Source organism: Stegostoma tigrinum, chromosome 10 (genome assembly GCF_030684315.1).
Source record: "Stegostoma tigrinum isolate sSteTig4 chromosome 10, sSteTig4.hap1, whole genome shotgun sequence".
NCBI lineage: Eukaryota > Metazoa > Chordata > Chondrichthyes > Orectolobiformes > Stegostomatidae > Stegostoma > Stegostoma tigrinum.
This window is the reverse complement of record NC_081363.1, coordinates 305,810-318,382: the sequence shown is the minus strand read 5'-3', so window position 1 is coordinate 318,382 and position 12,573 is coordinate 305,810. Positions and strand designations below refer to the sequence as shown.

At 44.4% G+C, this 12,573-nt stretch overlaps 1 protein-coding gene across 5 annotated transcripts in view; it reads right to left on the bottom strand.

The window, feature by feature from the left end:
• Positions 1 to 12,352, bottom strand: part of pomt2 (protein-O-mannosyltransferase 2) — a 171,769-nt gene extending 159,417 nt beyond the window's left edge. For 4 of the 5 annotated variants that reach the window (XR_009446209.1, XM_059648869.1, XM_048537901.2 and 1 more), the window contains exons 1-3: positions 12,094 to 12,352; positions 5,362 to 5,446; positions 4,505 to 4,609 (exon numbers count right to left, since the gene is read on the bottom strand). Coding sequence is in view for 4 of the 5 variants with exons in the window: in XM_059648869.1 (XP_059504852.1) it covers positions 4,505 to 4,609; positions 5,362 to 5,446; positions 12,094 to 12,197 (294 nt within the window). In the remaining variant the exon portion in view is untranslated. The remainder of the gene's footprint in view (positions 1 to 4,504; positions 4,610 to 5,361; positions 5,447 to 12,093) is intronic. The other variant, XM_059648868.1, reaches the window with a different exon arrangement.
• Positions 12,353 to 12,573: the final 221 nt, after the last annotated feature.

Sequence of the window (12,573 nt, the reverse complement as noted above, 5' to 3'; positions counted from 1 at the left end):
TGGAGAAGCGGGGAGGGAGGTGTGGTGTGGGGGTTACATCGGTGGCAACGAAAGCCATAGTGAGAAAAAGCTGAGGCTGGCACAGTGGATAACGGGAGCAAGTCTAATCGTCAAGACAGAAAACACTTCGGCAGAGAATGACGTAAAACTACATTTACTTCAATGAGAGGGGCCTGACTGGTAAGGCAGATGAACTTGGGACATGGTCGGGAACATGGAACTGGGATATCATAGCTGTTACAGAAAAGTGGCTTGGATGGACAGGACTGGCAACTTAATGTTGCAGGGTATAGCAGCTGATGAAAAGGGGACAAGAAAGGAAGGGCAGTGGCATTTTTGGCTCGGGAAAATAATTGGCACTGTACTTAAGGAGGATGTTCTTGGGAGATGGTCCATCGAAGTTACGTGGAAGGTCACATCTGACAAATCTGTTCGAATTCTCTCAGGAAGTAATGAACAGGTTAGATCAAGAACAGCCCACAGACGTTATCCACCTGGACTTCCAGAAGAACTCTGACATGGTGCTGCATAGGAGGCTGTTGACTAAGATAAGGGCCCATGGCGTTAGAGGCAAGATACTAGTATGGATTGAAGATTGCCACTCCCTGGTTGTCTGGCAGAAAGCAAAAAACAAAAAAAGAGGGTCCTTCTCGGGATGGCAGCCGGTGACGAGTAGTGTTCCACCAGAGTCAGTATTGTGACCAAAACTTTTCACTTTATACATTAATGATCTAGATGAAGGAATTGACAGCATCTGGCTTTGAAAATGATACAAAGATAGGTGGAGGGACAGGTAGTATAGGGGTAGGCTGTAGAAGGATTTAGACAGGTTAGCAGAGTGGGCAAAGAAGTGGCAGATGGAATACAATGTGGTAAAGAATGGTAGGAAGAATAGAGGCATAGACTGTGTTCTAAATGGGGAGAAAATTCAGAAGTCTGATGTGCAAAGAGACGTGGGAGTTAGCAAGTTTTGAGAAGACTTGTAGCTCAGGTTGAGGTTCTGGATGCGGGTTTGGAGCCAACCTACCATCCCCTGAGAAGAAGAACAGGAAATGACATCACCAACGCAGGAAATGACATCACCAACCCAAGGAAACCTAACCAGATAAATAGAAAGTGGGACATAACACCAGCGCTTTGTCGGAGGCTCACTGATGATGTTACCTAGAATGGTGACGAAACATCTGAAAACGAACCTTCCAGATCAGCAAGCAAACTCACATCCAGACGTGGGAGTCTTGGTGCAGCATTCTCCTAAGGTCAACTTGCAAGTTGAGTCTGTAGTTAGGAAGGCAGATGCAGTGTTGGCATTTATCTCAGGAGGACTAGAATATAAAAGCAGGGATGCACTTCGGAGGCTTTGTAAAGCTTTGGTCAGACCACATTGAGAGTACGGTGAGCAAATTTGAGCCCCATACCTCGGGAAGGACGCGCTAACTGTGGCCTGGGTGCAGAGGCGGTTCACAAGCATGATCCCAGGAATGAAAGGCTTAACATATGAGGAACACTGAACATAGAACACAGAACAATGCAGTGCAGAACGGGCCCTCCGGTCCTCGATGTTGTGCCGACCTGTGAACTAATCTAAGCCCCTCCCCCTACATTATCCATATGCTTATCCAACGACTGTTTAAATGCCTCTAATGTGGCTGAGTTAATTACATTGGCAGGCAGGGTGTTCCACGCCCATACCACTCCGAGTAAAGAACCCGCGTCTGACATTTGTCTTCAATCTATCACACCTCAATTTGTAGCTATGCCCCCTTGTTAAAGCTGACGTCATCATCCTCAGAAAGAGACTCTCACTGTTCACCCTATCTAATCCTCTGATCATCTTGTACGCCTCTATTAAATCCCCTCTTAGCCTCCTTCTCTCCAATGAGAACAGACCCAAGTTCCTCGGCCTTTCTTCTTAGGGCCTGCGTTCCAGACCAGGCAACATCCTGGTAAATATCCTCTGCACCTTTTCCAATGCTTCCACATCCTTCCTGTAATGGGGTGACCAGAACTGCATGCAATATTCCAAGTGAGGCCGCACTAGCGTTTTGTACAATTGCGTCATGACATCACGGCTCCGGAACTCAATCCCTCTACCAATAAAACCTAAAACACCGTAAGCCTTCTTAACAGCACGATCAACCTGGGTGACAACTTTCAGAGATCTATGTACATGGACACCAACATCCCTCTGCACATCTACACTAGCAAGAATTGTTCCATTGACCCGGTATTCTGCCTTCCTATTATTCTTCCCAAAGTGAATCACCTCACATTTATCTGTATTAAACTCCATTTGCCACCTTTCAGCCCAATTCTGCAGTTTATCCAAGTCTCCCTGCAACCTGCAACATTCTTCCACACTGTCCACCACTCCAACTTTAGTGTCATCTGCAAACTTTCTCACCCATCCACCAATGCCTGCGTCCAAGTCATTTATAAAAATGACAAAACAGCAGTGGTCCCAAAACAGATCCTAGAGGCATACCACTAGTGACCGGAATCCAGGCTGAATATTAATGAGGTTTGAGAGACACAACCTATCCTTGATGAATCCATGCTGACTATCTCCAAGCAAGTTGTTGCTTGCTAGATGATTATATAACCTATCTATCTCTTATAATCCTTCCCGAAATTTTTCCTACAACAGGCGTAAGGCTCACAGGTCTATAAATTACCTGAGTCATCCCGACTGCCCTTCTTGAACAAGGGCACAACATTTGCAATCCTCCAGTCCTCTGGTACTAAACCTGTAAACATTGAGGACTCAAAGATCAAGGCCAAAGGCTCCGCCACCTCCTCCCTAGCCTCCCAGACGATCCTTGGAAAAATCCCATCTGGCCCAGGGCATTTATCTACCTTCACACCTTCTAGAATTGATAACACCTCCTCCTTACTAACCTTAATCCTTTCAATTCTAGTAGCCCATAACTCAGTCATCTCCTCTATAATATTCTCCTGTTCCTCAATGAAAACAGATGAGAAATGATCACTTAGTACCTCTCCAATCTCTACAGGGTCCACACACAACTTCCCACTTCTGTCTGAGGACTCTGGGTAAATACTCAATGGAGCTTAGAAAGATGAAAGGGGGCATCTAATTCAAACTTACAGAATACCGAAAGGCTGATTCGAGTGAACATTACGAAGCTGTTTCCATTAGCAGCAGAGACGGGAGCCTGAGGGCATAGCCACAGACTAAAATAAAGGGAAGACAGTTGACAATGGAGATGAGGAGGAATGTACTGAACCGGAGTGGTGAATCTGTGGAAATCATTGCCACAGAGGGTTGTGGAGGCCAGGTCATGAAGTGCATTTAAGACAGCTATAGATAGGTTCTTCATTGTATAAGGGAATCAAAGGCTACTTGGAGAAGGCAAGAGAATGGGATTGAGAAACATATCAGCCATGACTGAATGGCGGAGGAGACTCAATGGGCCTGAATGGCCTAATCTCTGCTCCTATGTCTTATGGCCAAATGGCTGTACTTGTGTTCCTGTTGTAGAATCTTAAATTTGTGCCTTTCGGTTCTCTCTCAATAGGAATAACCCATTTCACATAGAGTCCATACGCTTCTTGATTTTTAACACCTCTTAGAATTTCTCCTTCCAATTTTCACTTCTGTTGGACAAACACAGTCTCAATCTATCCATTTAAGTAATCTCTGGAACCATTCTCAAACGTTTTAGGCATTCTCTCTAATGTTTTTTGAATTGTGCTCTCAAACTGCCCATCACCTTCAAGGCTTATTCTAATACATGTCCAGGACCCTCTGCTCATGCATCACCTTCTGAACTTTACTTTCTCTGCACTGGATCTCCATGTTCCTCCTACTAAAACAAACCATTTCACTCTTCTCTGCATTGAATTTTAATCTGTCATTTGTTTGCTCATTCTACTGACATCCTTTTCAACTTCTTTCATCTACAAATGTTGACGTTCTGCCCTTTACACCAAAGTCTAGGACACTAGTATCTCATGAAGAGCAGGAGTCCAGACACCAGTCACTACAATCATTCATTCAGTTCAAAAACAAAAACAACAATAGTTAATTTCATTTGTGTTGCTACAATTCCTTTTCTTCCATGAGCACTCACTTTCTCACAAATGTTTTGTGGGCCTTTTGGAAGTCCTTCTATACATCAACAGTGGAACCCTTGTCAGTCCTCCCCATTACCTCAAAAAGCTCAAGCAAGTTAGCTAAATCATGATTTGCACTCAACAAATCCATGTTGGCTTTTCTAGCATCAAGTTTGATTTCTGACTAAAAATAAAATGCAGATAAAGAAGGGTAACATTTAGCATAAACAACCTTATCATTGGGTCCAAAAATGCACACTGTTTGGTGGATCTCAGTTCCCTTCTTTCCAAGGGATATCTGAATTATAATTTGTGTAGATTAGTACTCTTTTTGGCCAGTTTTTATTTTGAATTTCTTTTGGCTTTTTTGAGACCACATTTCTTAGTATATTGATATTTGCCTGTTTCTCGAACTAATGTGTCTTACCGCTCGCATGCCATAGTAATGGTGGTGGTCATACTTGTCTCCAGGTTTTTTAAAAGGGAAAGTACCATCATAACCAGTCAGATATCCTGCCAATCCAATTAACATCTACGAACAAAAACAAAACAACTGAATGGAGAGGATGTGCAATTAGAGGGACAAACGTGATCATCTAGGACAGGAAAGCAATTAAAAACTGACAAAAATGTAAATTGCTGGAAAAGCTCAGTAGGTCTGGCAACACGTGTGAAGAGAAAGCAGAGGTACCATTTTGGGTCCAGTGACCCTTTTTCAGAACCCAAGGTCAGGGTTTGGGATCTGAAGGAGGAACACTGGATCTAAAATGTTAATCCTGCTTTCTCTCCAGACCCTGCCAATAGCTGCTTTTGTTTCTGCTTTCCAGCATCCATAGTTCTTTTGTTTTTTTTAAATTAAAAATAGTCTAGGGATACATAAACTAAAAGTAGTAATCTTGTGTTTAGGAGTCTGTCAAGTCATACTAACCAATGTGTACATGCAGAACTCCAAACATAATCAACAGGTCACATCAGAGACAGAAATAAAGATGGTTACAAGGATGGCACCAAAGCTGAGATTTCAGCCATTAGCAGACAATAGTGTTTTTTTGCCTCTCTAAGAAGTGTTTTGCAAAGAGAAGATGGAGTACATCCAACATTATAAATGGGTTGCAAAGAGTAAAGGTAGAGGAACTGTTTCAGATTGTGGGAATATTTAAAATAAAGGATCATAAAAGACCCACAACAGTTGTTACTACATCCAATAGGGATGCAAGGAGACCTTTGATTTATTCAGTGAGTGCTTCATTGTTGTTAATTCTACGTGAATGAGAGTATACATACCTTGCCTAGTGGAGGATGAACATCAAAAAAAAACGTTTGGTTAATATAGTAACTTCCCATTTTTCCAAAGTGAGTTTCATCCCAACTGCAAAGATAAAAATAAGAACACTGGATTTCAAATGCACTCTTTCCCACAGATTAATCATAAACTAACTTGTGTAGCTAATACACATGTAGCACTTAGTACATGAATGGGAACAAAAATCATTCCAACCTGACAACATTCCATCCTGCAAGTACATCAGAGTCATACAGTCCCTACAGTGTGGAAACAGGCCATTGAGCCCAACAAGTCCACATTGCCCCTCTGGAGAGCATCCCACCCAAACCCATTCCCCTACCCCTGCATTTCCCATGTCTAACCCACTTAACCTAAACATCCTTGGGCACTTTAGGCAATTTAGCATCACTAGTCCTCGTACCCTGCATATCTTTGGACCGTGGGAAGAAACTGGAGCACCCGGAGGAAACCCACGGAAATATTGGGAGATGTGCAAACTCCACACAGACAGTCGCTTGAGGGTGGAATCAAACCTGGGACCATTGCGTTGTGAGGCAGCAGTTCTAACCACTGAGCCACTGCACTGCCCTACTTTCATGCCAGTTTTTGTTCATACACAGCAGTTCCAGCTGATTGAAAAACACGCAAGCACTGTCAGCTCTTGTACCAAACCAGATGACAAAATCCAACTTTTTTTTTAAAAGCCATTCTCATTTCCAGCAAACCTATAGACTAAATACCAGAGTTTATTAACTTTTAATATTTTTGATCTTGATACTTTGCTTGCAATTCTCACTCAGATAATTTCCACATTTGATGTTCCTGTCCTGGCTGCAAAGGACCACGACTTTAAGTTGTCTCACTTTGAACAGAGAAAAGAAACATGTCCCTACAACCTAAATCAGAGCCCATCTTTTCCAGAACACTGACTGAATCTCTCCAAATCAGCTACCAACCACCACAGGAGCACAAAAGCTGCAAAAGGTTTATCTGTGTTCATCCAGCTTCACTTGGTTATCCTGGATTCTCCAGCATCTGCAGTTCCCATCATCTCTGATCACAACACCAACCACCACAGCCTATTTGACTCATTGCTCAGGACAGAAAGTAAGGCCCGAAGAAATTCAGTGCAGCAAAGATGGTGTCCCAAATAACATCATGGCCGTAAAACACAATGCTGATGCTCCAAAACTAACTGCACCATTACCAAAGCTGTTCAAGTGCAGCTACAATACTGCGACCTTCCCAACCAAGTGGAAAATTGCCCAGGTATGTCAAGTCAACAACACAAAATAAAAAGGATAGGGCCAAGCCAGTCTGGTGGCTGATGAGTTGCCTTCTTGAACCCTTGAAATGATGGCTTGTGGGGGGGGAGAGATGCCATACTGCTGCTTAGAAAGCAGTTCCAGGATTTTGTTGGTGGGGTTCCAAATTACAATGACATGTATCTTGGGGGAGAACTTGTTGCAGGGGGTGGTGTCCCGATGCTTTTGCTAGCCTTGTTCTTCTATTTGGCAGAGTCAATGGTTTGAAAGAGGGTGTCTGAAAGAACCATTATGGAGTTGTTAAAGTACATTTTGTCAATGATACACTTTACAGCCACTTAGTCTAAAATTACTCCAAGCAACCATGACAGCACCGTTGATCATAAAGACCCATCGGATTCACTAATGCCCTTTAGGGAAAGAAATTTGCAATCCTTAGTTTGGCCTACCTATGACTTCTGACCGAATGTAAACGTGGTTGACTCTTAATTGCTCTCTGGGCAATTCGGGACCAGCAATGCTGACACCATATGGACAAATTTTCAAACAGTTCCCTATTGAGACAAATCAAAGTTCTGCGACAGTCAGAAACCCTCCATCCAGGCCTACAGTGTATTGTCAATCTATCTTACAACTGCAAATTCCACCCTAAATGGGGCAAATCTCAGAGTCCTTACATCACTCGAATTTCCTCTGATCTCATGAAGATGGTTGCGTCTTGGACACTACCCCCCGAAGAACACCTGCAGTGATGTTCTGGGACTAAAATGAACAATCTTCAACCAGAACAGACAAGGGTAAATCATTTTTAACCTTTCCTCAAGTTCGCAGCATGACCAATGCCAGTCTTAAGCTAACCTGATTCAATCCACGCCAATCAACTGCCTGAAGATATTGGCTGCTGCAAAGGCTATGAAACTCTCACAACATTCTTGCAACAGTATTGAAATCCTGTACCAGAGAATTGGCTGTGTCACTTGTCAAACAGCTACCGAGCAGAATGGAAAGTTCCCACATATGATTATCCCCAAAAAGCATGACACATCCAAACCAACATTTACTGCCCAGTCAGTATGTTCTCCGTCATCAGCAAAAAGTGAAAGAGTCCAAACAAAACTGGAATCAGACAGAAACCTCCCTGCTCTCGTTTGGAGTTGTAATTGATACAAAGGAAAATGGTTGTTGCTGTTGGAGGAGGTCAGTCATCTCAGCTGTAGAACATCCATACGGGCTTCCTTAGGGTAGTGCTCTAGGCCCAATCATATTCACCTGCTTCATCAATGAGCTTCCCTCCATCACTGAATCAGAAGCAGAGATGTTCATTGACGAGTGCAGTATTCAGCATTATTTACAGCTCCTCAGATGCTAAAGCATTCCATGTCCAAATGCAGAAAGAGCTGAACAATATTAAGATTTGGAGCAACAAGTGGCAAGTAATAATCATGTCACACAAACGTCTGGCAATGTCCAGCTCTAACAAGGAACAATCTTACCATCTTCCCATGGTTAAATTGGCATTACTGTTGCTGAATACCCACTAACATCATCCTGAGGGTTACTATTAATCAGAAACTAAATGAACTTGCCATATAAATACTGCAGCGACATCAGCAGCTTAGCACCTACCGCAAAAAACTGACTTCCCATTGACCTAAAGCTTTTCTATGGTCTACAAGCAGCAAATTGGGAAAGCAATGGAACACTCTCCATTTGCCGGGAGAGAGTGGACGTGGAGATGTTTCCATTAGTCGGCAAAACGAGGATGCAATAGCAAACAATCTCAGAGTGAGGTGAGCGCCCTTTAAAACTGCGCTGATGTGGTTGCAGGAGCGTACCAGCAGGCAGCAAGGTGGTTTGAAGTGTGTCTACTTCAACGCCAGGAGCATCCGGAATAAGGTGGGTGAACTTGCAGCATAGGTTGGTACGTGGGACTTCAACGTTGTGGCCGTTTCGGAGACATGGATAGAGCAGGGGCAGGAATAGCTGTTGCAGGTTCCGTGTTGAGATGTCTCACTAAGATCAGGGAAGGTGGTAAAAGAGGGGCAGGTGAGCCATTGTTAGTCAAGGACTGCATAATGGTGGCAGAAAGGACATTTGATGAGGACTCGTCCACTGAGGTAGCACGGGCCGAGGTTAGAAACAGGAAAGGAGAGGTCACCCTGTTGCAAGTTTTCTACAGACCTCCGAAAAGTTCCAGATATGTAGAGAAAAGGATTGCAAAGGAGTGAAAGTAACAGGGTAGTTGTTATGGGGTCTTTAACTTTACAAATATTGACTGGTGACGCTATAGTTCAAGTACTTCAGATGGGTCAGTTTTTGTCCAATGTGCGCAGGAGGGTTTCCTGACACAATCTGTAGAAAGGCCAACATGAGGTGAGGCAACATTGGATTTGGTACTGAGTAATGAACCAGGACAGGTGTTAGATTTAGAGGAAGGTGAGCACTTCGGTGATAGTGACCACAATTCAGTTACATTTACTTTAGCAATGGAAAGGGACAGATATATGCCGCAGGACAACAGTTATAGCTGGGGAAAGGCAATTATGAGGCGATTAGGCAAGATTTAGGATGCATAGGATGGGGAAGGAAACTGTAGGGGATGGGCACAATTGAAACGTGGAGCTTGTTCAAGGAACAGCTACTGCGTGTCCTTGATAAATATGGACCTGTCAAACAGGGAGGAAGTGGTCGAGGAAGAGGGAACCGTGGCTTACTAAAGCTGTTGAATCTCTTGTCAAGAGGAAGAAGAAGGCTTACGTAAAGATGAGGCATGAAGGCTCAGTTAGGGCACTTGAGTTACAAGTTAGCCAGGAAACACCTAAAGAGAGAGCTAAGAAGAGCCAGGAGGGGACGTGAGAAGTCTTTGGTAGGTAGGATCAAGGAAAACCTTAAAGCTTTCTATAGGTATGTCAGGAATAAAATAATGACGAGTAAGATTAGGGTCAGTCAAGGACAGTAGTGGGAAGTTGTGCATGCAGTCTGAAGAGATAGGAGAGGCGCTAAATGAATTTTTTCCGTCAGTATTCACACAGGAAAAAGACAATGTTGTCGAGGAAGAGACTTAGATACAGGCTATTAGACTAGACGGGATTGAGGTTCATCAGGAGGAGCTGTTTGCAATTCTGGTAAGTGTGAAAATAGATAAGTCCCCTGGCCCAGATGGGACGTATCTTAGGATTCTCTGGGAAGCTAGGGAGGAGACTGCAGAGCCATTGACTTTGATCTTTATGTTGTTTTTGTCTACAGGAATACTGCCAGGATAGCAAATGTTATCTCCTTGTTCAAGAAGGGGAGTCGAGACAACCCTGGTAATTATAGATCAGTGAACCTTACTTCGGTTGTGGGTAAAGTGTTCGAGAGGATTATAAGAGATAGGGTCTATAATTGCTTCGATAATAACAATTTGATTAGGGATAGTCAACATGGTTTTGTTTAGGGTAAGTCATGCCTCACAAACCTTATTGAGTTCTTTGAGAAGATGACCAAACAGGCGGATGAGGGTAAAGCGGTTGATGTGGTGAATATGGATTTCAGTGAAGCATTTGATAAGGTCCCCCATGGTAGGGTATTGCAGAAAATATGCAGGCATGGGATTGAGGGTGATTTAGCAGTTTGGATCAGAAATTGGCTAGCTGTAAGAAGACAGAGGGCGGTGGTTGATGGAAAACGTTCATCCTGGAGTTCAGTTCCTAGTGGTGTACCAAAAGGATCTGTTTTGGGGCCACTGCTGTTTGTCATTTTTATATATGGCCTGGATGAGGGCGTAGAAGGACGGGTTAGTAAATTTGCAGATGACACTAAAGTCGGTGGAATTGTGGATAGTGCGGAAGGGTGTTGCAGGTTACAGAGGAACATAGATAAGCTGCAGAGCTGGGCTGAGAGGTGGCAAATGGAGTTTAATGCGGAAAAGTGAGATTCAATTTGGAAGGAGTAACAGGAATACAGAGTACTGGGCTAATGTTAAGATTCTTGGTAGTGTCGATGAGCAGAGAGATCTCAGTGTCGATGTGCATAGATCCCTAAAAGTTGCCACCCAGGTTGTTAACAAGGCGTACGGTGTGTTAGGTTTTATTGGTATTGAACCCAGAAAAGTGTGAAGGGATTCATTTTGGAAAGTCAAATTTGAAGGCAGAATCTAGGGTTAATGACAGGATTCTTGGCAGTGTGGAGGAACAGCGGGGTCTTGAGGTCCACGTCCATAGATCCCTCAAAGTTGCCACCTAAGTTGATAGGCTTGTAACGAAGGCATATGGTGTGCTGGCTTTCATAGGCAGGTGCAGTTAGTTTAAGAGCATTGAGGTTACAGTGCAGCTCTACAAAACCCTGGTCAAACCACATGAAAGGTCTAGGCCTGAAACGTCAGCTTTTGTGCTCCTCAGGTGCTGCTTGGCTTGCTGTGTTCATCCAGCTCCATACTTGGTTATCTTGGAATACTGTGTTGAATTCTGGTCACCTCATTATAGGAACGATGTTAAGCTTTACAGAGGGCGAGGAAGAGATTTACCAGGACGCCGCGTGGGCTGGGCAGCCGGTCTTATCAGGAAAGGTTGACGGAGCTAGGGCTTTTCTCATTGGAACGAAGAAGGATAAGAGGTGGCTTGATGGAGGTTTACAAGATGATGAGAGGCATAGATAGAGTGGACAGTCAGAAACTTGTTCCCAGGGCGAAAATGACTATTATGAGGGAGCATAATTTGGGTGGAGGTAAGTTTGTCACATAGAGAATGGTGGGTGTGTGGAATGTGCTGCCAGCAGTGGTAGTGGAGTCAGACGCTTTAGCGACTTGAAAACGACTCGTGGATCAGCACATGGAGGATAGTAAAATGTGGGGTATGCAGGGCTGATTGATTTAGTAGGATAATAGGTCGACACAACATCATGGTCCCAATGGCCTGTACTGGGCTATACTGTTCTATGTACTGCCTTTCAATGAAAATGAAGCAGGAGAACCTGGGGAAATACACGTATAAACCTTGGAAAGTGAAAGGGCAGGCTGAGAAGGTTCATAAAAAGAGACATGTAGAAATGCAAGGTGTTTATGACAAACCTTCACAAAACTTATTTTTAAAAATTATTTCTGGGATGTGGCGTCACCACCAATTCCTCGGATACCTGCCATTCGGCCCAAAATGTCCACACTGACTCTCCGAAGAGCGTGCCACCCAGATCTACTCACCGTCCCCTCTGATGTCCTCCAAACCTCTATCCCTGCAACCCTACACACCACCCAGAAGAGAAATTTCAACAGTCAAAATATTGCAAATCTTCGGAAATCTCTGATCACTGAATACGGGGTGTTCCATCGTCAACATACTTCTAACGTTAAGATAAACTAGCATTTGGGGAAAGGGGAAACGGGAAACGGGAAAGGGGAAACGGGAAACGGGAAAGGGGAAACAGACAGGTTCACCATTCTCCTCCAACCCCCCGCCCCCAACGCCCCCACTTCTCCATCCCGACACTGACCAAACATGCCCGGGCTCCGCCAGGCGGTAGAAACGGCTAAAGAAGGACAAAGCTGTAAGGAGCAAGAAAAGGCCCTGAGCACGGAAGCCGCGCTCCATGGTCATCCTGGATTTGAAGATAGGAGCTTCGGTTACCACTTGCTTGCCATCTGCCGGTTTAAGCACCGACTCGACTCCACCGCTCCCACAAACATCCAAACAGCTCCGATTCAAAGCCCGCCGCAGGCCTCATCGCCAGGGTAACCGCCCCGCCCAGGAGGGGGCGTGATTTCCCCAGCGCAGCCAATCGGCGGGCACCAAGAAAAGCTCCACCGATCAGCTGCGGCTAAAGGGGAGGTGGACCCATCAGCATGGAAAATAGAAAGTTCCCCAATCAACGGCCTTTAGTGTGCGGCTTCGCCAATCAGTAGCCACCTGTGTGCAACTACACCAATCAGCAGTCAGCCAGACGAACATACAAATCAACGGCTAGTATGATGGA